Here is a 26,700-nt window from a genome sequence, read left to right as displayed (position 1 = left end):
TTTGTTGCTCTCTCCCTCTCTTCCTCCCTAGTCCAAACGGCCCCAGTCCAAACGGTTCCCGCGTGGCCATGGAGAGCCAGAGCCAGAACACTAACCTCAGGTAACCCTCCTCCCTATATATACATACACACACACACACACACACACACACACACACACACACCACACTTCAGGGGGGACAAATAACAACACTGACACACCACTCAACCAGACACACGTGTGTGCAAACTCAGCAACCTTTCACCATACTTATATTCACACACAGACATCACGACAGCAGCGTAAGACTCAGACTGAAAAAAATGCTAGCAAAGTGTGACCCTACCAGTGGGCCGTCTGTGTGTAGCTTCGCCACTGTTGATTTTCACAGATGCCATTCAGGTTCCCTAAACACACTCCTGGCTGTCTGTGCGCAAACAGTCTGTCAGCGCGCTGCCTCAGCTGAACCTCAGGCATGCCATGAAAGGCCTCTGGGCTGGATCTGGGGTTAGGGCTGGAGCCATTCCACTACTGAGGAAACTCAATGTAATGTGGATCAGATGCTGCTAGGCTAGTCCTCACTCTGCAGTAAGCCAGCAGGTGTGTGTGTGTGTTGTGCGGGCATGCCGGTACTCCCCCCCCCCGAGCAGCTGTTCAAACACCAGCCGTGCGCCCCAGTGGAACAGTCCAGTTACCACGCTATTACCCACGCTGCTTTGCACACAGTAAGGTGGACACAGAGGGAGCTGGTGAAGGGCAGTAGCTAAACCCAGTTGGGAACGAGGTAAATCTAAGCTATGATATAGGGAGCTTGAATTTCTTGTCTTGCATAAAGAATGTGTCATTTTTCTTTTAGTAAGAAAACATTTTTTTTCATAAGAATTCTCAGTTGAAACCTTGCAATAACAGCGTCTGGCACGAGACGCATGTTTGTGAAATCAACATCTGGTCATTCGGCACAAATAGTATCCATATGTGTCAAAATGGCCCCCGGTAGTGGAGCTAGCTTTGTGAGTTTGGTGTTTGGTATTTTATTAGGATCCCCATTAGCTGTTGCAAAAGCAGCAGCTACTCTTCCTGGGGTCCACACAAAACATGAAACATAATACAGAATGACATAATAAAGAACATCATTAGACAAGAACATCTCAAGAACAGAACTACATACATTTAAAAAAAAGGCACATGTAGCCTACATATCAAACTATGTAGGTCAAATAGGGGAGAGGCATTGTGCCGCAAGGGGTTGCTTTATCTGTTTTTTGAAACCAGGTTTGCTGTTTATTTGAGCAATATGAGATGGAAGGAAGTTCTATGCAATAAGGGCTCTATATAATTATGTAAGCTTCCTTGAATTTGTTCTGGATTTGGGGACTGTGAAAAGACCCCTGGTGGCATGTCTGGTGGGGTAAGTGTGTGTTTCAGAGCTGTGTGTAAGTTGACTATGTAAACAATTTGGGATTTAACACATGAATGTTTCTTATAAAAATAAGTGATGCAGTCAGTCTCTCCTCTTAGCCAAGAGAGACTGGCATGTATACTATGTATATTAGCCCTCTGATTACAATTTAAGAGCAAAATGTGCCGCTCTGTTCTGGGCCAGCTGCGGCTTAACTAGGTCTGTCCTTGCAGCACTGGACCACACGACTGGACAATAATCAAGATTAGACTAAACTAGAGCCTGCAGAACTTGCTTTTTGGAGTGTGGTGTCAAAAAAGCAGAGCATCTCTTTATTATGGACAGACCTCTCCCCATCTTTGCAACCATTGAATCTGTATGTTTTGACCATGACAGTTTACAATCTAAGGCAATGCCAAGTAATTTAGTCTCAACTTGTTCAACAGCCACATACCAGATTCTGCTGAGGTCTAGCAGTTAAAGAATGATTTGTACCAAATACAATGCTCTTAGTTTTTAGAGATGTTCAAGGCCAGTTTATTACTGGCCACCCATTCCAAAACGGACTGCAATTGTTTAAGGGTTTCAGTGACTTCATTAGCTGTGGTTGCTGATGTGTGTATGGTTTTATCATCAGAATACATGGACACACATGCTTTGTTTAATGCCAGTGGTAGGTCATTGGTAAAAATAGAAAAGAGTAGAGGGCCTAGAGAGCTGCCCTGCGGCACACCACACTTTACATGTTTGAGAGATGCTTCCATTAAAGAAAACCCTTTGAGTTCTATTAGATAGATGGCTCTGAATCCACGATATGGCAGAGGTTGAAAAGCCATAGCACTTAAGTTTTCTCAACAACAGGTTATGGTCAATAATATCAAAGGCTGCACTGAAATCTAAGAGTACAGCTCCCACAATCTTCTTATCAATTTCTTTCAATCAGTCATTTGTGTCAGTGCAGTACATGTTGAGTGCCCTTCTCTATAAGCATGCTGAAAGTCTGTTGTTAATTTGTTTACTGAGAAATAGCATTGTATTTGGTCAAACACAATTTTTCCCCAACAGTTTGCTAAAAGCTGGCAGCAAGCTTATAGGTCTGCTGTTACGCTGATGCACAACACAGTCTTATTCCCTTTTGAAGGCAAGATTTGCAACACTCTGAAAGAAGCTGCTTTTGAACACTTGGAATGTGGGTTTTTTCACAGATGAGGGAAAAGTAAAGCAATGCAAACCAAAGTAATAAACTCACACACTGTTGACTTGCATAATATACATTTGGTGGCAGCAGTCGGATCCAATAGCGTCTTATTTAATTGGCTGTGTATAGGCCTTTCTTGTACCTAGAAGTGTGTTACACCACTAGTGTTTTAGTGCTGTTTAGTATTTTTACAAAAGACTGTTAGAGAGCGGTCTGTATAGCTGTGTAAGTAGATACGAGTATGGTTTTAAACACCTGTGTGCGTGTTAGTGTGTGTGTGTTTGTGCTGAGCACAGGTGTGTGTGTTACTATTCTCCTCAGATGGCAGTTAGTCAAGAGCCAATTGTGTGTCTCCCTGGAATTTAACCCCCAGACTACTTGTGTACACTCCATTTAAACAAGGCTACAATTCGGCAACATTTCTTCCACCACCTCAGTCAGCACACTTCTATGAAGACAACATTTTCTTTATTTTATTGCTTTGTTGTCACTTGCACAATCACGTTTTATTGGGTATTAAAGGCACTTAGCAGAACACGGACATCTTGTTTGATTGCTGACTGGTTCTCAGCCGGAACTATAAACAGTCCGTACTGACTGACGACAGGCAAGTAAACAGGCAAAGTGAGACCAGATGATGCAGCTGATGTGTCTGATGGAGATGTTCACACTGTCTGGGGAGGAGAGTGAGCTATCTGGGGCTGGGAGGGTGGACAAAATGTGTGTGTGAACCATGTTTATGAATTGAGTGTGTGGGTTTGCACAATTATGTGTTTATGATTGTGTGTGCGTGTGTCACCCCCTCCAAACATTGAGAGCTCCCCTGGCTCCAGTAACACCCCTACTGGCCCATCCCAGAAAGCTCTGCTCGAAGGTGCTGGAAAACATATTAGCTAGCTAGCCTAGCGGTGCTGCAGCCAGGCCTGGCCTGTCATCAGCATCACATCTGTCTTCGATCAGCCCCAGGATTTCAGAATATTTCACCCAACAACCGCCATGGCCCACGCTTGATAAATGTTTTTTGCCGGGATTCCTCAGGCCATTTAAGTTTGTCAGAGAGGACATGCTGTTGATGATGAGCTCACGATAAGTGTTACCTCGCTGTAAGAGACAGTGTGGTGACAGTATGCTGTGTTGCATTGTGTGACCTTTAGATAAAAAGAACGGTATGGAGCTCATACTTAATGGTGCTTTGGTTTTTGATTGAGGTTTCGAGTTATTTGATTCCATGTAAGGCAAGGGGTAGGAAAAAAGTTGTCACACTTTACAGGGTTGAAAATAAGATGGAAAAGGAATTCAATGCATAGTTGTATACCAGAGCGAGGTAGAGATTTAGAGAATGAGAGAGCGAAAGACAAAGGAGGATGTGGAAGGAGAGGAATGTGAGAGATCCGCCAAAGTGCAGACTACTGTTCTGCAATGAGGTTCCTCTCTTCTCACTCTTCTTCTCCTCTCTTCTCTCTCCCGCTCTCCTTCTCTCCGCTTCGCTCTCTCTCTCTCTTGCTCTCTCTCTCTTGCTCTCTCTCTCTTGCTCTCTCTCTCTTGCTCTCTCTCTCTTGCTCTCTCTCTCTTGCTCTCTCTCTCTTGCTCTCTCTCTCTTGCTCTCTCTCTCTTGCTCTCTCTCCTTCGCGCTCTCTCGCTCGCGCTCTCTCGCTCTCTCCTTTGCGCTCTCTCCTTCTCGCTCTCTCCTTCGCGCTCTCCTTTGCGCTCTCTCGCTCCGGCATGCCCGCACAACACACACACACCTGCTGGCTTACTGCAGAGTGAGGACTAGCCTAGCAGCATCTGATCCACATTACATTGAGTTTCCTCAGTAGTGGAATGGCTCCAGCCCTAACCCCAGATCCAGCCCAGAGGCCTTTCATGGCATGCCTGAGGTTCAGCTGAGGCAGTGCGCTGACAGACTGTTTGCGCACAGACAGCCAGGAGTGTGTTTAGGGAACCTGAATGGCATCTGTGAAAATCAACAGTGGCGAAGCTACACACAGACGGCCCACTGGTAGGGTCACACTTTGCTAGCATTTTTTTCAGTCTGAGTCTTACGCTGCTGTCGTGATGTCTGTGTGTGAATATAAGTATGGTGAAAGGTTGCTGAGTTTGCACACACGTGTGTCTGGTTGAGTGGTGTGTCAGTGTTGTTATTTGTCACCCCTGAAGTGTGGTGTGTGTTCTTCTCGCTCTCGCTCTCTCCTTCGCTCTCTCGCTCTCTCCTTCGCTCTCTCCTTCGCTCTCTCGCTCTCTTCTTCGCGCTCTCTCGCTCTCTTTCGCGCTCTCTCGCTCTCTTTCGCGCTCTCTCGCGCTCTCTCGCTCTCTTTCGCGCTCTCTCGCTCTCTTTCGCGCTCTCTTTCGCGCTCTCTCGCTCTCTCTTTCCCGCTCTCTCGCTCTATCCTTTGCGCTCTCTCGCTCTCTTCTTCGCGCTCTCTCGCTCTCTTTCACTCTCTTTCGCGCTCTCTCCTTCGCGCTCTCTCGCTCTCTCTTTCGCGCTCTCTCGCTCTCTCCTTCACGCTCTCTCCTTCGCGCTCTCTCGCTCTCTCCTTCGCGCTCTCTCCTTCGCGCTCTCTCGCTCTCTCCTTCGCGCTCTCTCGCTCTCTCCTTCGCGCTCTCTCGCTCTCTCCTTCGCGCTCTCTCGCTCTCTCCTTCGCGCTCTCTCGCTCTCTCCTTCGCGCTCTCTCGCTCTCTCCTTCGCGCTCTCTCGCTCTCTCCTTCGCGCTCTCTCGCTCTCTCCTTCGCGCTCTCTCGCTCTCCTTCGCGCTCTCTCGCTCTCCTTCGCGCTCTCTCGCTCTCTCCTTCGCGCTCTCTCGCTCTCTCCTTCGCGCTCTCTCGCTCTCTCCTTCGCGCTCTCTCGCTCTCTCCTTCGCGCTCTCTCGCTCTCTCCTTCGCTCTCGCTCTCTCCTTCGCTCTCTCCTTCGCTCTCTCCTTCTCTCTCTTTCGCTCTCCTTCGCTCTCTCCTTCGCTCTCTCCTTCGCTCTCTCCTTCGCGCTCTCTCCTTCGCGCTCTCTCCTTCGCTCTCTCTCCTTCGCTCTCTCTCCTTCGCGCTCTCTCCTTCGCTCTCTCGCTCTCTCCTTCGCGCTCTCTCGCTCTCTCCTTCGCGCTCTCCTTCTCGCTCTCTCGCTCTCCTTCGCGCTCTCTCGCTCTCTCCTTCGCGCTCTCTCGCTCTCTCCTTCGCGCTCTCTCCTTCGCGCTCTCTCTCTCTCTTTCGCTCTCCTTCGCTCTCTCCTTCGCGCTCTCTCCTTCGCGCTCTCTCCTTCGCTCTCTCTCCTTCGCTCTCTCTCCTTCGCGCTCTCTCCTTCGCTCTCTCGCTCTCTCCTTCGCGCTCTCTCGCTCTCTCCTTCGCGCTCTCTCGCTCTCTCCTTCGCGCTCTCCTTCTCGCTCTCTCGCTCTCCTTCGCGCTCTCTCGCTCTCTCCTTCGCGCTCTCTCACTCTCTCCTTCGCGCTCTCTCGCGCTCTCTCGCTCTCTCCTTCGCGCTCTCTCGCTCTCTCCTTTGCGCTCTCTCGCTCTCTCCTTCGCGCTCTCTCGCTCTCTCCTTCGCGCTCTCTCGCTCTCTCCTTCGCGCTCTCTCGCTCTCTCCTTCGCGCTCTCTCGCTCTCTCCTTCGCGCTCTCTCGCTCTCTCCTTCGCGCTCTCTCGTTCCCTCCTTCGCGCTCTCTCGCTCTCTCCTTCGCGCTCTCTCGTTCCCTCCTTCGCGCTCTCTCGCTCTCTCCTTCGCGCTCTCTCGCTCTCTCCTTCGCGCTCTCTCGCTCGCTCCTTCTCGCTCGCTCCTTCTCGCTCTCTCCTTCGCGCTCTCTCGCTCTCTCCTTCGCGCTCTCTCGCTCTCTCCTTCGCGCTCTCTCGCTCTCTCCTTCGCGCTCTCTCGCTCTCCTTTGCGCTCTCTCGCTCTCCTTCGCGCTCTCGCTCTCCTTCACGCTCTCTCGCTCGCTCCTTCTCGCTCTCGCTCTCTCCTTCGCTCTCTCGCTCTCTTCTTCGCGCTCTCTCGCTCTCTTTCGCGCTCTCTCGCTCTCTCTTTCGCGCTCTCTCTTTCGCGCTCTCTCGCTCTCTCCTTTGCGCTCTCTTCTTCGCGCTCTCTCGCTCTCTTTCGCGCTCTCTCGCTCTCTCTTTCGCGCTCTCTCTTTCGCGCTCTCTCGCTCTCTTTCACTCTCTTTCGCGCTCTCTCCTTCGCGCTCTTTCGCTCTCTCCTTCGCGCTCTCTCGCTCTCTCCTTCGCGCTCTTTCGCTCTCTCCTTCGCGCTTTCTCCTTCGCGCTCTCTCCTTCGCGCTCTCTCGCTCTCTCCTTCGCGCTCTCTCCTTCGCGCTCTCTCGCTCTCTCCTTCGCGCTCTCTCGCTCTCTCCTTCGCGCTCTCTCGCTCTCTCCTTTGCGCTCTCTCGCTCTCTCCTTCGCGCTCTCTCGCTCTCTCCTTCGCGCTCTCTCGCTCTCTCCTTCGCGCTCTCTCGCTCTCTCCTTCGCGCTCTCTCGCTCTCTCCTTCGCGCTCTCTCCTTCGCGCTCTCTCACTCTCTCCTTCGCGCTCTCTCGCGCTCTCTCGCTCTCTCCTTCGCGCTCTCTCGCTCTCTCCTTTGCGCTCTCTCGCTCTCTCCTTCGCGCTCTCTCGCTCTCTCCTTCGCGCTCTCTCGCTCTCTCCTTCGCGCTCTCTCGCTCTCTCCTTCGCGCTCTCTCGCTCTCTCCTTCGCGCTCTCTCGCTCTCTCCTTCGCGCTCTCTCGCTCTCTCCTTCGCGCTCTCTCGTTCCCTCCTTCGCGCTCTCTCGCTCTCTCCTTCGCGCTCTCTCGTTCCCTCCTTCGCGCTCTCTCGCTCTCTCCTTCGCGCTCTCTCGCTCTCTCCTTCGCGCTCTCTCGCTCGCTCCTTCTCGCTCGCTCCTTCTCGCTCTCTCCTTCGCGCTCTCTCGCTCGCTCCTTCTCGCTCGCTCCTTCTCGCTCTCTCCTTCGCGCTCTCTCGCTCTCTCCTTCGCGCTCTCTCGCTCTCTCCTTCGCGCTCTCTCGCTCTCTCCTTCGCGCTCTCTCGCTCTCCTTTGCGCTCTCTCGCTCTCCTTCGCGCTCTCGCTCTCCTTCACGCTCTCTCGCTCGCTCCTTCTCGCTCTCGCTCTCTCCTTCGCTCTCTCGCTCTCTTCTTCGCGCTCTCTCGCTCTCTTTCGCGCTCTCTCGCTCTCTCTTTCGCGCTCTCTCTTTTGCGCTCTCTCGCTCTCTTTCACTCTCTTTCGCGCTCTCTCCTTCGCGCTCTTTCGCTCTCTCCTTCGCGCTCTCTCGCTCTCTCCTTCGCGCTCTTTCGCTCTCTCCTTCGCGCTTTCTCCTTCGCGCTCTCTCCTTCGCGCTCTCTCGCTCTCTCCTTCGCGCTCTCTCCTTCGCGCTCTCTCGCTCTCTCCTTTGCGCTCTCTCGCTCTCTCCTTCGCGCTCTCTCGCTCTCTCCTTCGCGCTCTCTCGCTCTCTCCTTCGCGCTCTCTCGCTCTCTCCTTCGCGCTCTCTCGCTCTCTCCTTCGCGCTCTCTCGCTCTCTCCTTCGCGCTCTCTCGCTCTCTCCTTCGCGCTCTCTCGCTCTCTCCTTCGCGCTCTCTTGCTCTCTCCTTCGCGCTCTCGCTCTCTCCTTTCGTTCTCGCTCTCTCCTTCGCTCTCGCTCTCTCCTTCGCTCTCTCCTTCGCTCTCTCCTTCGCGCTCTCTCCTTCGCTCTCTCGCTCTCTCCTTCGAGCTCTCTCGCTCTCTCCTTCGCGCTCTCTCGCTCTCCTTCGCGCTCTCTCACTATCTCCTTCGCGCTCTCTCGCTATCTCCTTTGTGCCCTCTCGCTCTCTCCTTTGCGCTCTCTCCTTTGCGCTCTCTCCTTCGCGCTCTCTCCTTCGCGCTCTCTCCTTCGCGCTCTCTCGCTCTCTCCTTCGCGCTCTCGCGCTCTCTCCTTCGCGCTCTCTCCTTCGCGCTCTCTCGCTCTCTCCCTCGCACTCTCTCGCTCTCTCTTTCGCTCTCTCCTTCGCTCTCTCCTTCGCTCTCTCCTTCGCGCTCTCTCCTTCGCGCTCTCTTGCTCTCTCCTTCGCGCTCTCTTGCTCTCTCCTTCGCGCTCTCTCGCTCTCTCCTTCGCGCTTTCTCCTTCGCGCTCTCTCCTTCGCGCTCTCTCGCTCTCTCCTTCGCGCTCTCTTGCTCTCTCCTTCGCGCTCTCGCTCTCTCCTTTCGTTCTCGCTCTCTCCTTCGCTCTCGCTCTCTCCTTCGCTCTCTCCTTCGCTCTCTCCTTCGCTCTCTCCTTCGCTCTCTCCTTCGCGCTCTCTCCTTCGCTCTCTCGCTCTCTCCTTCGAGCTCTCTCGCTCTCTCCTTCGCGCTCTCTCGCTATCTCCTTTGTGCCCTCTCGCTCTCTCCTTCGCGCTCTCTCCTTCGCGCTCTCTCCTTCGCGCTCTCTCCTTCGCGATCTCTCCTTCGCGCTCTCTCCTTCGCGCTCTCTCCTTCGCGCTCTCTCCTTCGCGCTCTCTCGCTCTCTCCTTCGCGCTCTCGTGCTCTCTCCTTCGCGCTCTCTCCTTCGCGCTCTCTCGCTCTCTCCTTCGCGCTCTCTCGCTCTCTCTTTCGCTCTCTCCTTCGCTCTCTCCTTCGCTCTCTCCTTCGCGCTCTCTCCTTCGCTCTCTCGCTCTCTCCTTCGCGCTCTCGCGCTCTCTCCTTCGCGCTCTCTCGCTCTCTCCTTCGCTCTCTCGCTCTCTCCTTCACGTTCTCTCGCTCTCTCCTTCACGCTCTCTCCTTCACGTTCTCTCGCTCTCTCCTTCGCGCTCTCTCGCACTCTCCTTTGCGCTCTCTACTTTGCGCTCTCTCCTTTGCGCTCTCTCCTTCGCGCTCTCTCCTTCGCGCTCTCTCTCCTGTAGTGGAGCGAGAGAAGGAGAGGAGTAGAATAGTAAGGGGAAGAATTACATGTGATTTGTGAGAGAGGTGTGATTGGATGTGGAGGAAAGAGAGAGGAAGTAAATGAAAGAGTAATGGAGAAGAGTAGAAAGATGGAGAGATGAATTCATTTGAATCCGATAATCATAGAGACTGTGAGAAGACAGAATAGCCCACTGCTAGTGGTTTGGTGGTCGGCGGGATAGAAAAATAATTGCTAGAATAGAGAGAAAATGAATTCATTTGTATGATCGGGTAGAGTGGCATTTACCTGCTGTTCTGTCAACGCAGCACCGACCGGTTTATATTTGACTGGCTGGTAGCTGGTTCCAAGACTGCTAGACATGTCTCTCACATCCACATTAATGTGGTATGCACTCAGCCACACGGTCTGTCTCACATGTATGTTCCTGACTAAACTTCTATATTTCTGCAGCATTACGTCAATGTCTGCGTTATATTTATCAAGCGAGTCGTTTATATTTGGTGTGCAATGGGGCGTCGAACTTACCTGGTGAAATGAAGGTCAGCGAATGAATAAAATAACTGTCTTTATAAGCAATCTTTTATATATTTGAAGTTTTGTGTTTTGTTTGTATCACAGTGTGTGGCATATAGACACCTTTTTATGTCACTTAAATTCTGTAAACGTCATATCTGTAAACAGAGCGTTATGTTGTCAAGGCCTTTGGATGGGTCTTTATGTATTTTTAGTCTGTCATGTTTTGTTTGTGTCTTTGTGGCTTATAGGCATATTTTATGTAGCCTAAATACTATAAACATCCTGTCTGTAAGCAGAGTGTTATTGTCAGTGTCTATGGGGGCTCTGTGTGAGTGTGAGACAGGGAGGCAGCCCCAGGCTTGTGAAAGCTACCTTTGTGGTGCTAGGGTAGTGATTGGCTGACATCCTATTCCCTATATAGTGCAATACTTCCCTTGTCTTCCCTTAGGGAGAACTTGGCCATCCCTTCCCATCCACTGCCAATGGAAATGTCTCCCCTCCTTTCCGGAGCCAGGGGAGATGATTGGTGATTGAGGGTTGAGCTCCAGCGCCACAAACACACACTCCTTTGTGGGTAGTAGTCAGCACGGCAGTGCCGCTCGGACGACCCTTGGCGGGCCTTCTCCCCACTGTTCAGGCGAAGTGTAAAGGGCCAGGGAGAGGGAGGTTCTACCTAGGTAGTACTTCCAGCGCCCGGCTCAATAAAGGAGCTTTTGATTCGCTGGGACCTCGGTACCAAACCTGTGCCAACTTCATGATCGTGACCGCTTTAGTCCAGTGAATCCTGTTCTGGCATCGCTCGCTCTCTCCTCGCCTTGTTCTTCTAGCTTGGAATAACAATAATACTCCTAGATTGAATTTGAAAGTTTGTCTTTCTACCCGGATAGTCGTATTTCATGGAGGCTCGTCACAGAAAGGAACCCTCGACTCTTTCCCCTTGTGTGTCTCCGCGCCAGAGTGACTTTCGACTGAGCCGCACTTGTACTTCTATATTTACAGTTAGAAATATGCCGAGGTCATTCCGAATCGGGAACACGAGACTGCTAACTGTACCGAAATGTATTTTTAATTACCCTGCGCGCCCTCGACGAAAATGCTCAAATTATGTTTTATTATATGGTTCAAGGGCTTCCCAACCCGAGCCAAGAGAAACTCATTCTATTTTGTTTAAGGACCTCTTTTCCGTGTGTGTGTGTGTGTTCCTAGTGGTTTTCAGCCCTGCGAGCCGAGCCTTACCCTCACTTTGACATGGAAGGGCCTCGACACTGCCAATAAAATAAATACCAGCTGACTTGATTATACAGGGATACGGACTGGCGGAACACTGGGCCTGTTTTACTTTGGAGAACGCCAAATATAACACGCTTTTTCTTTTTTCCACCCCTGAAGAATGAGGGTGTTTGGGTGGCTATGTTCTGTTCTGCCTGTGGCCTCCCCTCTCAGACACAGGTTTAAAGAACTTCCTCTCTGTGAACCACCATTGTTTGGCCGCAACTGTACTGCTACTGCACAGTAGGTCCTTTTATTAGGGACTCCGTCTTCTGTACAGTACTGTCCTGTTGGAAACTCTGGCCCTTTTTGGGGGGGGGGGGGGGGGGGGGGGGGTGAATTGTGTTTTTACGAGGCCCACCCAGGCATGTAACCATCCCATACGGGCATAGATTGACGTGGGTACAGAGCCAGGGCTGCGGTGGCCCCAGCTGCGGTTAGCCAGGGGCAGGGTGGCAGAGGGCACCGACGAAGGCGCCAGTTTCACTTTGAAGGCACTATGAGGCTTTAAAGAGGAAGCAGAGGTGTCTTACAAAGCGAAGGCTGCCTATTTAATTAGTCTGCCAGCACCTAAAATGAGAGGGAAGGAGAGAATGAGGTGGCGGAGGGCAAAAGGCACAGACAGACCACAACTCCCTCTCTACAACGAGCTGAGATATATGTACTTTTAACCCCGTATTCTCCACAAACAATACTCAAGAGAGAGAAAGATGGTGTTAATCATTTCATTCCATGTGTTACAATTGTCTTGTTTGATTTCATATTGCAATCTTGTACTGTTTAACATTGAGCATTTCTGCTGGTCTCCCTCCCCAGTAGTCGTCAGTCGAACCAGTTGAAGGAGCAGCAGCCCCCACCGCAGGTCCCGGCGTTGTCCCCGGCCCAGCTCCCCGAGGAGGCCGAGTGCCTCACCGTGCCCAAGTACAAGAGGGACCTGGTCCAGAAGCTCAAGATCCTCCGGCAGGAGCTGTCCAATCAGCAGCCCCAGGCAGGACACTGTCGCATCGAGGTCTGCCGTGAGGAGATCTTTGAGGTAAACTGAGAGACCCTGTGTGAAAACTCTATCCAAGTGTGTGTGATTGATGGCTTCATTTATACTGTATCGTAATGGATTGCATTTGCATGTATATAGGTAGTGCTTTACGTTGAGAGGCGTAACTCACTCATCCACCACAAATCAAGCGTACATTTTAAAGTAGGCCCCAGACCGAGGGTGATTGACCGTCATCTTGAACTTCTTCCATTTTCTAATAATTGTTGCCTTCTCACCAAGCTGCTTGCCTATTGTCCTGTAGCCCATCCCAGCCTTGTGCAGGTCTACAATTTTATCCCTGATGGCCTTACACAACTCTCTGGTCTTGGCCATTGTGGAGAGGTTGGAGTCTGTTTGATTGAGTGTGTGGACAGGTGTCTTTTATACAGGTAACGAGTAGAGAACAGGAGGAATTCCTAAAGAAAAACTAACATGTCTGTGAGAGCCAGAATTCTTACTGGTTGGTAGGTGATCAAATACTTATGTCATGCAATAAAATGCTAATTAATTTCTTAAAAATCATACAATGTGATTTTTCTGGATTTATGTTTTAGATTCCGTCTCTCACAGTTGAAGGGTACCTATGATAAAAATTACAGACCTCTACATGCTTTGTAAGTAGGAAAACCTTCAAAATCGGCAGTGTATCAAATACTTGTTCTCCCCACTGTATAAACATACTTTAACACACTCTGTTACAAGTTTACAAATATGCACACCCGTACGATTTATAGGTGGCTTTGCATCCATTTACAGTCTGCAATAAAATGCCTACGAGAACTGAGCGGTAATACCCCCAAATTCGTTACGATTCGCCGTAAAAACCAAAGTGAAAAAGGCCCCTTCAAACACCACAGTTTCCTCTTTCCTTCTCCTCCTCCAATCATCTGTTCTTCCACGGCAAGGCATTCTTTCAGGATGATTTCAGCAGCTAAAAGTAGGGGGAAGGAGGAGAGGGGGGGGGGGGCGGAGGACATCTTTCGGCGGTACAATTTGAGCAAAGAAAAAAAGATGACTTCATCCTCAGTACGTGACAGCAAGGGGGGAAACGATCTGCGAGAAAGCCGAGCGAGCGCGTGTGTGTGTGTGTGCCTGTGATTGACTCTAGTTTTCAACAGGGACTGATGGCATTGTTCGCCGCTGACCAGTGCACTGTAATTTCCTAACTAATAACCCTTGCTTCACTCTCCTGCTTCTCCTCGAGCCTGCTTCCCGTGCTTTGCTGCGTTCATATTTGCAACACTCCTCACAAGCTCTGTGCTGTGGTGGCAGGAGTTTGTTTTTGATGGCAGCCCTCCTGAGTTACTCTGGATCCTGATAGAGAAAATAGGGAGCGAGAGAAAAGGCCCTTACGTAATGTAAAGGGAGCTAGTGCACATGAAGCCCACTCACACATACACTCTCTTGCCCAGGCACAGATGTCATGGTGTTGGTGCTGCTGGTTTCTCCCAGGCACCACTAGGTCCTAGTCTACCAGGAGAGTGAGAGACCGAGAAAGAGGAGAGGTGTGCAGCGCTGTCAAACAGTTCTGGATGGTGAATTGACTAATCTGAGGGAGTATTATGACAGTGGTAAATTGTCGACCGCATATTGTTGTACTCTCTGCCCCACTTTAAAAAAAAACAGACTTTACGTGATCAGTGGTAGAATTCGGATCCGGAACATTGTAATCCACTGTTGCTCTTATTGCTGCATAAAACAACAAGCGCTGTTTAGAACAGAAACCGTGTGATTGAGGGTCAAGTTGAATGGCCTGCAGGTTGGCACATCTTAAGATTAGGGGTGTATTCCTTAATGCAAAGCGTAGCAATGTTTTGCAACAAAAACAAGAGTTTCTATTGGACCGGCTCAGGTAGGTTCCTCGCCGTTTGGTTCCTAGTGAATACACCCAAGGTTAATATACCCATGCTCTTGTTTGTTGTGTTGCAGGAGTCGTACCGCCAGGTGATGAAGATGCGTCCCAAGGACCTGTGGAAGAGACTGATGGTCAAGTTCAGAGGAGAAGAGGGCCTGGACTACGGAGGAGTGGCCAGGTACTGCAGTCATCCACACCTCCAGGCTTAAACACTGTTTAATAAAACCATGAGGTCAACCAAAAATATGCCTTTTCAAAATATTTTATTTTCCTCATAGGACAGAAGTCCAGAAAGAAACAACCACTGTGGAAATTCACATTCAAAAAGCTTGATACATCAAACAGAATATTTTTGGGGGCATGTGGCCACATGCAACCCCCCAAAAATAGTTTTTATTATGCCGGTGTCACGTGACTAACAAGATGTCTGTCTGTCATATAGGGAGTGGCTGTACCTGCTGTCCCATGAGATGTTGAACCCCTACTACGGCCTGTTCCAGTACTCCAGAGACGACATCTACACCCTGCAGATCAACCCAGACAGCGCCGTCAACCCGGTGAGAGAGAGAAATAGAGGAATCAATAGATACATAGAGAGACACATAATAACAGAGTGGAGGAAGGAGAACGAACCACAAACAGAATTCCTAAGAGATGGAGGTTCTTGTAAACTGAAGGTGGAGAAGTCGACATGGGGAGAATCTCAATTACGTTTTCTTGATTCCTTGTGTCCTCTCACCACCACCTCAAGCCCATTGGATGAGAAAGTCAAAGGGGGGGACTTCAGTATAATAATGATGATAAGCTACATTTATATCATGCTTTTTTCTACAACCCAATAGTGACCACACTCGCACATGTCAACAACCAAAAAATAGGCATCGATGGCCAACCTCAAAACTCATCGCTCTTTTCCTTTCCTCCAGGAGCACCTGTCCTACTTCCACTTTGTGGGCCGTATCATGGGCATGGCTGTGTTCCACGGCCACTATATAGACGGGGGCTTCACCCTGCCCTTCTACAAACAGCTGCTGGGGAAACCCATCACCCTGGACGACATGGAGTCAGTGGACCCGGACCTCCACAACAGCCTGGTCTGGATCCTGTGAGTAGGAGACACTGACACGTACAGGGGCTCTAACGCGTGACCACTTTGGTCGCATATGCTCCTAAATATTATGCTGTGCGACTTTGGATTTTAAATTTGGGAGCACCAGTTTGCCTTGAAGGGAAAAAAAACACTGGCAGATGATAATTGTTGTAATGATTAGGCTTCACTGTACCGCTGTTTCCGAGTCCCCTGGAGAAAATAAACGCTTATTGTCTCTAGCGCAAACTGTTCAAAAGCTGTGACCCACATTACCAGCTCTCTGTTTTTCCATCTATTGCTCATTTGGTGCTGCAGCTGGAAGCATCTCCAGTGACGGGACGTGTTTTCCGGCTCATAAACCGTGGGCCGTTCTAAAACGACTTGTTCAGTCATGTTAACTAGCTAGCTAGCTAATGAGTTAACTTTACCAGTATGTCCAAACATTTGGGGGCACAGAAAGAATGGGAAAGGGATAGCTTCTTCTGGGGATCAATGATCGTAGCAATGAATGAATGACTGATTTGCATGCTGTCACTCAGAACGTCACTGACATTCTTAGAGACACAGTGTACAGTTTTCCATGTAATGCATCTGTTAGAAACTGTCCTTTTTTACGCAATATAAAAACCTGATATTCTACACATTACTTTATAATTTCAATGACTGGGATTCATATCAACATTTTAGCTTTGATAATAAACAAATAGCTTTACGGGGTTACATGTTAGTTTCAAGGGCACAACGTGCTTCAAAACTAGCCAGAATTCATATAGGTCCAATACAGGCTGCACCAGAGTCCAAAAGTGGCGAGCTACAACACTCCAGCCGACTCTTGGCATTGCGCATGGTGATCTTAGGCTTGTGTGTGGCTGCTCTGCCGTGGAAACCCGTTTCACGAAGCTCCCGACGAACAGTTCTTGTGCTGACGTTGACGTTGCTTCCAGAGGCAGTTTGGAACTCGGTAGTGACAGACGATTGTTACACTCTGTGTGCTTCAGCACTCTGTTGTCCCGCACTGTGAGCTTGTTGCTCCTAAACGTTTCCACTTCACAATAACAGCACTTACAGTTGACCCAGGCAGCTCTAGCAGGGCAGAAATTTGACAAACTGACTTGTTGGAAAGGTGGCATCCATTACGGTGCCACATTGAATGTCACTGAGCTCTTCAGAAATGCCATTCTACTGCCAATGTCTGTCTATGGAGATTGCACGGCTGTTTGCTCAATGTCATACACCTGTCAGCAACTGGTGTGGCTGAATCCACAATTTGAATGGGTGTCCTTATACTTTTGTATATATAGTGTATAGCCCTGGACACATACAGTGTTGATACACACACAGATGCATACATATACAGACGCTTGTACACAGACACAATTATACACAATTGAACACCCGGAGACATACATACTGTACAAGCACAGCCACACATATTAATACACACAGGATAGCATGTGTAATGTTAGCCTTTGCACGTGTGGATGCTGTATACAAAATACAAACGCCAACCTTGAGCTGACATGTTGGCTATTCTTTATCCATGAAATGCCACTAAAACAACCCCCCCCATGAACCAACTACTCTCGCGTCAATACTAGCGCCCTCTGTTGACAAGGCAGCCTAAAACGTCCGACTACTAACTAACATTTCCGTCTTCTCCCCCCTCCAGGGACAATGACATCACGGGGGTGCTGGACCATACGTTCTGTGTGGAGCACAATGCCTACGGAGAGATCATCCAGCACGAACTGAAGCCCAACGGCAAGACTGTCTCTGTCTCCGAGGACACCAAGAAGGAGTATGTCAGGTACGGAGGAGGAGACCGCCGCCTGGGTCCCACGCACGCGCATACACACCCAGCCAACACGATACACACACCCGGCCGACACGATACACACACCCGGCCGACACGATACACACACCCGGCCGACACGATACACACACCCGGCCGACACGATACACACACCCGGCCGACACGATACGCACACACACCCGGCCTACACGATACGCACACACACCCGGCCTACACGATCCGCACACACACCCGGCCGACACGATACGCACACACACCCGGCCGACACGATACGCACACACACCCGGCCGACACGATACGCACACACACCCGGCCGACACGATACGCACACACACCCGGCCGACACGATACGCACACACACCCGGCCGACACGATACGCACACACACCCGGCCGACACGATACGCACACACACCCGGCCGACACGATACGCACACACACCCGGCCGACACGATACGCACACACACCCGGCCGACACGATACGCACACACACCCGGCCGACACGATACGCACACACACCCGGCCGACACGATACGCACACACACCCGGCCGACACGATACGCACACACACCCGGCCGACACGATACGCACACACACCCGGCCGACACGATACGCACACACACGCGGCCGACACGATACGCACACACACGCGGCCGACACGATACGCACACACACGCGGCCGACACGATACGCACACACACGCGGCCGACACGATACGCACACACACGCGGCCGACACGATACGCACACACACGCGGCCGACACGATACACACACACACACACACGGCCGACACGATACGCGCAAACACACGGCCGACACGATACGCGCAAACACACACACACACACACAGGGCCGACACGATACACACACACACACACAAACGGCCGACACGATACACACACACACACACACGGCCGACACGATACGCGCAAACACACGGCCGACACGATACGCGCAAACACGCGGCCGACACGATACGCGCGCACACGCGGCCGACACGATACGCGCACACACACGGCCGACACGATACGCATACACACACACACACAGGGCCGACACGATACACACACACACGGCCGACACGATACGCATACACACACACACACACGTCCGACACGATACACACACACACACAGCCTACACGATACGCACACACAGGGCCGATACACACACACAGGGCCGATACACACACGCACACGTCCGACACGATACACACACACGCGGCCGACACGATACACACACACACGGCCGACACGATACACACACACGTACGATACACACACGTCCGACACGATACACACACACACGGCCGACACGATACGCACACACAGGGCCGATACACACACGGCCGACACGATACACACACACACACGGCCGACACGATACACACACACACACACGTACGATACACACACACGTCCGACACGGTACACACAAACACACACGTACGATACACACACGTTCAACACGATACACACACACACACACACGGCCGACACGATACACACACACTCGGCCGACACGATACACACGTCTCAAGTATACACCTGAAGCATACCTTGTGATGGCGTGACGTCGTTCCTCTGACAACCAATGGGGTTCATTTTTTAAATTTGATTTGATTGAACCTTCACTTATCCAGGTTGTTCTCATTGTGATACAATCTATTTTTCAAGAGCGACCTGGTCCAACCAAGACAGCAGCTGCATGCCAGCCAGTTAGCAGCACAGGAGTCTCTTCCCCCATCCGTAACGGAAGTTACATCTGTCTGGGACGTAGGGGATATGAGGGTGAAGAGGAATAATTCCTCTGGTGCGCTGGTTTTTGCGTCACTGATTATTTGGACGAATCACGATTAAGCGGAGATGGTTGTTACCTGGCATCTTTCGAATTTCGGGAAAGATGGCTGAGGATTTAAAAGGACTTTGCCTCTCACACTAGGCCAAATCTCAACCCTCCCCCCAGAACCAAATCTGAATTTGGTTCTGTCTACCCAAGATTACCAGCACAGCAAAAAGACTTATCCCCCAGCCCTGGTTTTGGTTGAACTGCTGTGGGGGTTTCACATGTTGCAATGTTGTATGGACTTATACTGACTTAAGTCTTACCTTCTCTCTCTCTCTCTATAGGCTGTATGTGAACTGGAGGTTCCTCCACGGCATCGAGGCTCAGTTCCTGGCCCTGCAGAAGGGCTTCAACGAGGTCATCCCACAGCACCTGCTCAAGTCCTTTGACGAGAAGGAACTAGAGGTATGTAGACAGTGGCATATAACATGGTTTGGGAAAGAAATGATTCACTTACTGGAAACATGACATTTCTCAAGAGCATACATATTTGTGTTGGTATGGGGGGGGGGGGGTTCCCAAGATGAATCTGAGACCTTGTGATGTACTTTTTAAATTAAATGAAAGGTGACAGCTACCATACTATTTCCCATGAATATGCACCCCTTCAAACCATCTAATCAGCTATGTTCTCCCCTCTCCTCCCTACCCCAGTTGATAGTGTGTGGCCTGGGGAAGATTGACATAGCAGACTGGAAGAGCAACACACGTCTGAAGCACTGCACCACGGACAGCAACGTGGTCAAGTGGTTCTGGAAGGCCGTGGAGTCCTACGACGAGGAGAGGAGGGCCAGACTGTTGCAGTTTGTTACCGGGTCATCTAGAGTCCCACTGCAGGGATTCAAGGCTTTACAAGGTAAAGAGATGGAGGGGGGGGGGGGGGGGGGTGGAGAAAGGGTGGTGTGTTTACAGTGCCTTCAGAAAGTGTTCATACCCCTTGACTTATTCCGCATTTTGTTGCTACAGCTTGAATTCAACATTTATTAAATTAAATTTTTCTTCTCACCCATCTACACACAATACCCCATAATGACAAAGTGAAAAGATGTTTTTAGAAATGTTTGCTAAGTTATGGAAAAGGAAATAGCTCATTTACATAAGTATTCACACCCCTGAGTCAATACTTTTTGGAGGCATCTTTGGCAGCAATTATAGCTGTGAGTCTTTCTGGGTATGTCTCGAAGAGTTTTACACACCTGGATTGTACAATACTTTTTACATTATTATTTTTTAAATCCTTCAAGCTCTGTGAAGTTGGTTGTTGATCATTGCTAGACAGTCATTTTCAGGTATTGCCATTAGATTTTAAAGCCGATTTAAGTAAGAACTGTTTCTAGGCCACTCAGGAACATTCAATGTCTTCTTGGTAAGCCACTCCAGTGTAGATTTGGCCTTGTTTTAGGTTATTGTCCAGCTGAAAGGTGAGTTCATCTCCCGGTATCTGGTAGGAAGCTAACTGAACCAGGTTTTCCTCTAGCATCTTGCCTGTGCATCGGCAAGACTCCCTAGTCCTTGCTGATTACAAGTATACCCATAACATGATGCAGCCACCACCATTCTTGAAAATGTGAAGTGGTATTCAGAGATGTTGGATTTGCCCCAAACATAACGCTATGTAATCAGGACATAAAGTTAATTTCTTTGCCACATTTTGCAGTTTTACTTTAGTGTCTTATTGAAAACAGGATGCATGTTTTGGAATATTTTTATTCTGTACAGGCTTCTTCCTTTTCACTCTGTCAATTAGGTTAGTATTGTGGAGTAGCTGCAATGTTGTTGATCCATCCTCAATTTTCTCCTAATCCAGCATTAAACTCGACATAACTGTTTTAAAGTCACCATTGGCCTCATGGTGAAATCCCTGAGCGGTTTCCTTCCTCCTCGGCAACTGAGTTAGGAAGAACGCCTGTATCTTTGTAATGACTGGGCCATTGTGGAGAGGTTGGAGTCTGTTTGATTGAATGTGTGGACAGGTGTCCTTTATACAGATAACGAGTTCAAACAGGTGCAGTTAATACAGGTAATGAGTGGAGAACAGGAGGGCTTCTTAAAGAAAAACTAACAGGTCTGTGAGAGCCGGAATTCTTACTGGTTGGTAGGTGATCAAATACTTATGTCATGCAATAAAATGCTAATTAATTTCTTAAAAATCATACAATGTGATTTTCTGGATTTTTGTTTCTCACAGTTGAAGTGTACCTATGATAAAAATTACAGACCTCTACATGCTTTGTAAGTAGGAAAACCTGCAAAATCGGCAGTGTATCAAATACTTGTTCCGTCTCTCACAGTTGAAGTGTCCCTATGATAAAAATTACAGACCTCTACATGCTTTGTAAGTAGGAAAACCTGCAAAATCGGCAGTGTATCAAATACTTGTTCTCCCCACTGTATGTGTGGGGTACAGAGATGAGGTAGTCATTCAAACATCATCCATGCAACATATTATGTATGACTTAAGCACATTTTTACACCTGAACTTATTTAGGCTTGCCATAACAAAGGGGCTGAATACTTATTGAATCAAGATATTTCAGCTTTAATATTTTATTATTATATATTTTTTAAAATCCTCTGACATTATGGGGTATTGTGTGTAGGCCAGTTACACAGAATTCAGGCTGTAACACAACAAAATGTGTCAAAAGTCAAGGGGTGTGAATTCTTTCTGAAGTCACTGGAAGTGTCATTAGCTTTTAAAACAATTCAATCTCTTTTCTTTTCTTATATTTTGGAGCAGAGTGAGGCTATCGCTCCACTACCCTACCAATTGTACCTGCAGTGAATAGGATTCACCATCTTCATCGATTGTTTTCATAATTTATCTGCAGATTATCGCCATAAAGGCTACCGCTATGCAAGTTAGGGAGCCAAATGAACGGCTCAGTAAGCCTGTGCTCTAGCACTTGGTGGCTGCATATGAAACACACAAAATCAAATCAATGAATGTGCCCAGAAACAATAGGCTAAGTGAGTTTCGACTCATCGTTACCACATTTATATGGGACGTGCAAATTGACTCATAGACGATGAGAGCATCAGGCGCGCTCCCTCTGTGTAAAGAAATTTGACTGCAACCACAGTGTACACAACACAGACACCCAGGTACCGGGAGGCGGAACAGACAGCAGATTATCAAACGAGCAGGCTTTCTTGTCATTGCTCACTTTGTGACTGACAGGCACTTGTCCTATCAATAGATTGCTAGAATATCTTTTTAATACATTTTCTGTCTTGCGAATTGTAAACAACAACAAAAATAAGGAGCTTAATTAATTTAAGTGGGAAAAATTACCGGGCTGAAAGTGAGTTTAACTGGTTATATAGCCGACAGGCGACGCTAGTGGAAAACACTGAGTCTCTCAGACTGCCTGAGGTGACCCCGTCTTCATGACAGTGTCGTGGTCGACCAGTGGGTTTAGTTAAATCCAGACAGACAGGAAGCCCTGGGGGAACAGAAGACCTCAGAGTGCAGCTGTGTGTGTTTCTGAGTGTGCGTGTTGGAGAGTTGATCTTTCTGTTCAAGCCGTGCGTGTGCCCGTGAGTGTCTGTCTGTGTGTGTGTGCGCCTGCCTGTGTCTGAGGCCAACCCAGCTGGCTTTCTGAACGAAAACATACAGTATATAAAATATACACCCAGTGTTGCGTTAAAACAGCAGCCATGTTTGTTCACGTTCTAAACACTGAGTTCAACTGGTCAACTGTCCTGAACTGTCTGTCTGTGTGTAGAGAAATATAATGATGGACAGCCTGAGAATTTATGCTGACTCTCTCTCTCTGTGTGTGTGTGTGTGTGTGTGTGTGTGTGTGTGTGTGTGTGTGACCCTCCAGGTGCCGCGGGGCCCAGGCTGTTCACCATCCACCAGATCGATGCCAACACCAACAATCTACCCAAAGCCCACACCTGGTGAGTACAATTAAAGTACCACTGCTCCACTTCGACACACAGATACACACTGCTACAAGACTGCTTCTCCACACATTTAACCTTTTTATACAGGTTAGTCAATTAACAACATATTCTTAATTACAATGACCTGTCAATGAGGCGAAGACATGCTGTGAAAAGGGTTACAAATCCCCCAACTCATATGATATTACCGGTTTTAAATGCATGTCCAAATCCAATGTTTTGTATGGAGAACAGTTTAAAGATAGAATTATTGTAATGTTTGTTGGCGTCAATTCATCCCGTGAGGGATGGCTCGCTAACTGGTGATTTGACACGAGAATGAAATGTCATTCATTCATCGATAGGGAAAGTTATAAAGGTGCTTCAAAACTGTCCACTCAAGCAAAAAATGTACTCCTCTCTCTTCCAAACTCTTTCTCTGCCCTTTCCCTCTGTCCAGCTTTAACCGGATTGACGTTCCCGCCTACGAGCACTATGACAAGCTGTACGACAAGCTGCTGACAGCCATCGAGGAGACGTGTGGCTTTGCGGTGGAATGAGTGACACATCAGTGGGGAAGTGTGTGTGTGTGTGTGTGTGTGTGTGTGTCAGCGTGTGTGTATTTTGTAAGGTCAGCTCAGCAAGACTATAGACTCTGCTGTCACCACGGGAACCCTGCAACATTCAGGCACGCCCATGAGGATTGTGACCACACCCCTTTTTGCCCAGTCCCCCAGGACAATATGGAGACCGACTGAGAGGCAGACCACACGGGAACACTCCTCTCTCACCGCATTCTTTTTTAGAAATATCACTTCCTTTTTCAGCTGCTACAGACGAGTGACGATTACTTACCTTGAAACCCTGCGAGAATGCCAGCTTTTATTTCGTTTTTTTGTTTTCTTTTTGTAATAGTTTGTATGTCATAACGGTGAAATCCACAGAACAACCAGTTTTGTGTTGGACCAGGAGTTTTTCCTAACCGAAGAAAACTCTGGTCCCTAGTATGTGCGTTCCGTGAAAGCACATTTCTTTTGTTGTGGGTCGTCTGGTGCGATCGAATACCAAGGTCCAGACTGCAACGAGAGTATTTTAAAGAAGTTATTGTTGGCTTTGGTCTGGGAGAGAGAAATATGAAGGTCCACGCTGAGTAGATGACTAGGGCCGGTGACTAGGGGGGGGGGGGGGGGTTCCTGGCCATGAGCTAACCAGAAGAAACTAGGTCTTACTGATGACCAATACCGTCTCACACAGCTAACTTCCTGCCACCTCTTGACATCAAAATGGTGCTAACCTGAACACCTAACCCCGTCCAGCTACACAGAGTAGACCTGTTGCGCTTTGGTGAGTTGAACTTAACGCTAAACACCACTATAGCACACTGTACCTAATAAATCACAACATTGAAATTCATTTCAAACCCTCAAAGTGCGTCGTTGTCTAGTGAGTGGGAACTCTGTCCCAGGGACCAGGCTAGTTGAAAGCAATTCAAGGAAGATGTCAGTGTTTTCAAAGTGACATCCAACCTAAGATGGCAGGATGTTTTTTTCCCCCCGTTGCCACTCTAGAGCACTTTACAAACTGAAGGGCGACAAAGGACGTGCTTTCTTCATATTAAGTTCAAATGAATATTCCACATTTTATTCCAACCATACAGCATTCAACGGAAATATACAGATACAAAAAAAGTATATCAACCTGTAATTTTGAGTATATATATATATATGTGTACAAATACATACCTATTTTGTATATGGCTTGTTCCTCTTTCTATTAATTTACTTGCTAGCATGTTGGTGTTATCACAGACCTCTGTATTCTCAGGTGAAGTCATCTCTCTTTGTGAGGCTGACCTGTGAAAGGGGGGGAGTATCTTCTGGTTATGGAAGCCGTTGTCAGGTCAAACCCGTGACCCTCTCCTTGAATGAGAGCTGAGTGCATAACCTTTTGGCCACTAAGAGACTGAGGTTGGGACTAGAGCGCTCTCCCTACTAGAGGTTTTTGTCTAAAAGGGATACAGCTTTTGTCAAAATGGACGTTTCGTAGGTTTAGGAGAATTAACGTAGCAGGTTATGAGAATTAGGTTAAGGTTAGGGTTTGCTGAAATGCATAGAAAAATCACCGTTTGACATGCTGTATACCATCTAGACATGACCCTAATAGAGCCTCTACCACAACCCTTGCATGAATGGACTTTTTTTAAACAATATTTATTTGCTATTATTTTGTCCCTTCTGAGCAAAATGTGTGTTGACATGCGAAAAAATTCTGTTGAATGTTTTTTTGATTTTATGCTGCCTGTTTAATAGCAATGGACGTGGACTATGACCATGGACTGTATTCACCTGCGTACATGCAAAATAAAATAGACCCAGTCCAGTGTGTTCAAAGGTAAAGCAGATTCTCTTCAGATAGACAATTATCAAGTATCCTGAAATGGTGCTTTTGTACAGTATAAGATATTGTTCATGTGGTGGATCACAAGCAACCTTTTAATTTGACAGAAAATGAATAAAATGCATAAAACAACCAGACATTCTTGCACACGCAGACTTGTGATGCCATTATAATCAGCAACTTCCATCTATTTACTAAATAGTTAATGGACTGATTGACTTTTTATGTAGATATATACGCGTATAGATATGCACACATAAAGCTCATATGTCATATGCACACATACAGTACTGTTTTCTGCTATCTACGTCTAACCATAATTGACTTTCACTCAGTCTTTGTTTCTGGATAATAGATGGGACAATATGGACGGTTGCTTCTCGTAGCATGCTTTGCCAGCCGTTGCCCTGTGACTCTTAGTCGCTGACCGGTGCAATTTCTCACATGGTGTAAAACCCACTTTCCTTTATTCTATGTGTATGGAAGTATTGTGTGTGTAAATTAGTTTTCTTCTGATTAAATTTGCTAAACTTTTGTCTGAAATGTTAACATGTTTTTATTTCTCATTTTTCAGTCTGTTGTATTTATTAGTGTGTTCATAGTTTTTTCACATCAGCTGCTCTGTGAGCTTCAACTGACACTGTAAATAAGAAAAATAAAAGCGGAAATTATAAACCTCTTGTACCCTTGCAGAAAACAAGCAATAAACTCTATGCTGTTTGAAACTCACAGCATAATGTTTCATAGAATGAAGTATGTTTTTTTTCTTTCCTAGGTCTCATAAAATGGGAATTGGTAAGACGAGTTGCACACAATTTGAGCGTCAGTTATTTACCATGTAGGCTCTCAATTTCAAAATCATTCTCATCTCCCATGATTTTAAAATACTTGACAGGTGAAAACAATGGAGTGGAAGGTCTTTAAGATGGCTTTCACCAGGGCTCATTTCCTAAAAGCATCATGAGCTTAGCCTTCACATGCTTTTGGGAAACTGGGCCCTGTCAGTTCAGACCGGTGCACTGTACCAGGGACCGATCAGCTACCAGTGTGGTCCCTGGAACGAGTGGCCTTGACAAGTGATGTTCTCACACCAACATATCTGTTCATATAGGGGAAATTTAGACTTGAGTAAAATGAACTTTATTCCTATTTAAATGCACTTTTCTTTCTAATCTTAAACTTAAGCATGGGGGAAATGCCAGTGACAGCAAGGTAGCCAATTTTTTTTTTTAAATGGAGGTGTGGCTGCTTATGTCTACAGACACTCCATATTCTGACCTTGACTTAATTCCACCACCATGAATAAGGTCAAGAGAACCTGCCGGTTTCAAGTGGAAAAACCTACTTATTTTGCTGATATAAATGACAATCCTCATGTCCTAATTAAATCAACTGATAAGACCTATGGATACAAGCTAGGTCAATGAGTCATCCGTTTGGATAAGGGGATTGTAAATATAGGATAAATGACAGTTATAGATCTATTTTACTTGGCGATTAATGTGAATCTAGTCATGGCAGGAAACTGACATGACAGGCAGGGCTATTTATGCCCCTTTCCTACAGCAAAGTATGAAATGCAGAATCTTTATTGTAGGGATT

General features: G+C 48.2%; 1 protein-coding gene across 3 annotated transcripts in view; it reads left to right on the top strand.

Annotated features, from left to right (window-relative positions):
* The window catches only part of LOC139370469 (E3 ubiquitin-protein ligase SMURF2-like), a 75,467-nt gene extending 49,623 nt beyond the window's left edge, over positions 1 to 25,844 (top strand). For 2 of the 3 annotated variants that reach the window (XM_071109966.1, XM_071109965.1), the window contains exons 11-20: positions 32 to 100; positions 11,992 to 12,208; positions 14,138 to 14,241; positions 14,506 to 14,620; positions 14,990 to 15,168; positions 16,823 to 16,960; positions 19,095 to 19,215; positions 19,465 to 19,666; positions 22,641 to 22,716; positions 23,162 to 25,844. In XM_071109966.1, the coding sequence (XP_070966067.1) occupies positions 32 to 100; positions 11,992 to 12,208; positions 14,138 to 14,241; positions 14,506 to 14,620; positions 14,990 to 15,168; positions 16,823 to 16,960; positions 19,095 to 19,215; positions 19,465 to 19,666; positions 22,641 to 22,716; positions 23,162 to 23,261 (1,321 nt within the window). In that variant the 3' untranslated portion in view covers positions 23,262 to 25,844. The remainder of the gene's footprint in view (positions 1 to 31; positions 101 to 11,991; positions 12,209 to 14,137; positions 14,242 to 14,505; positions 14,621 to 14,989; positions 15,169 to 16,822; positions 16,961 to 19,094; positions 19,216 to 19,464; positions 19,667 to 22,640; positions 22,717 to 23,161) is intronic. The other variant, XM_071109967.1, reaches the window with a different exon arrangement.
* Positions 25,845 to 26,700: the final 856 nt, after the last annotated feature.

This window comes from Oncorhynchus clarkii, chromosome 17, assembly GCF_045791955.1.
Source record: "Oncorhynchus clarkii lewisi isolate Uvic-CL-2024 chromosome 17, UVic_Ocla_1.0, whole genome shotgun sequence".
Lineage (NCBI taxonomy): Eukaryota > Metazoa > Chordata > Actinopteri > Salmoniformes > Salmonidae > Oncorhynchus > Oncorhynchus clarkii.
The sequence above is the reverse complement of the archived record's forward strand: the minus strand, read 5'-3'. Positions and strand labels throughout refer to the sequence as shown.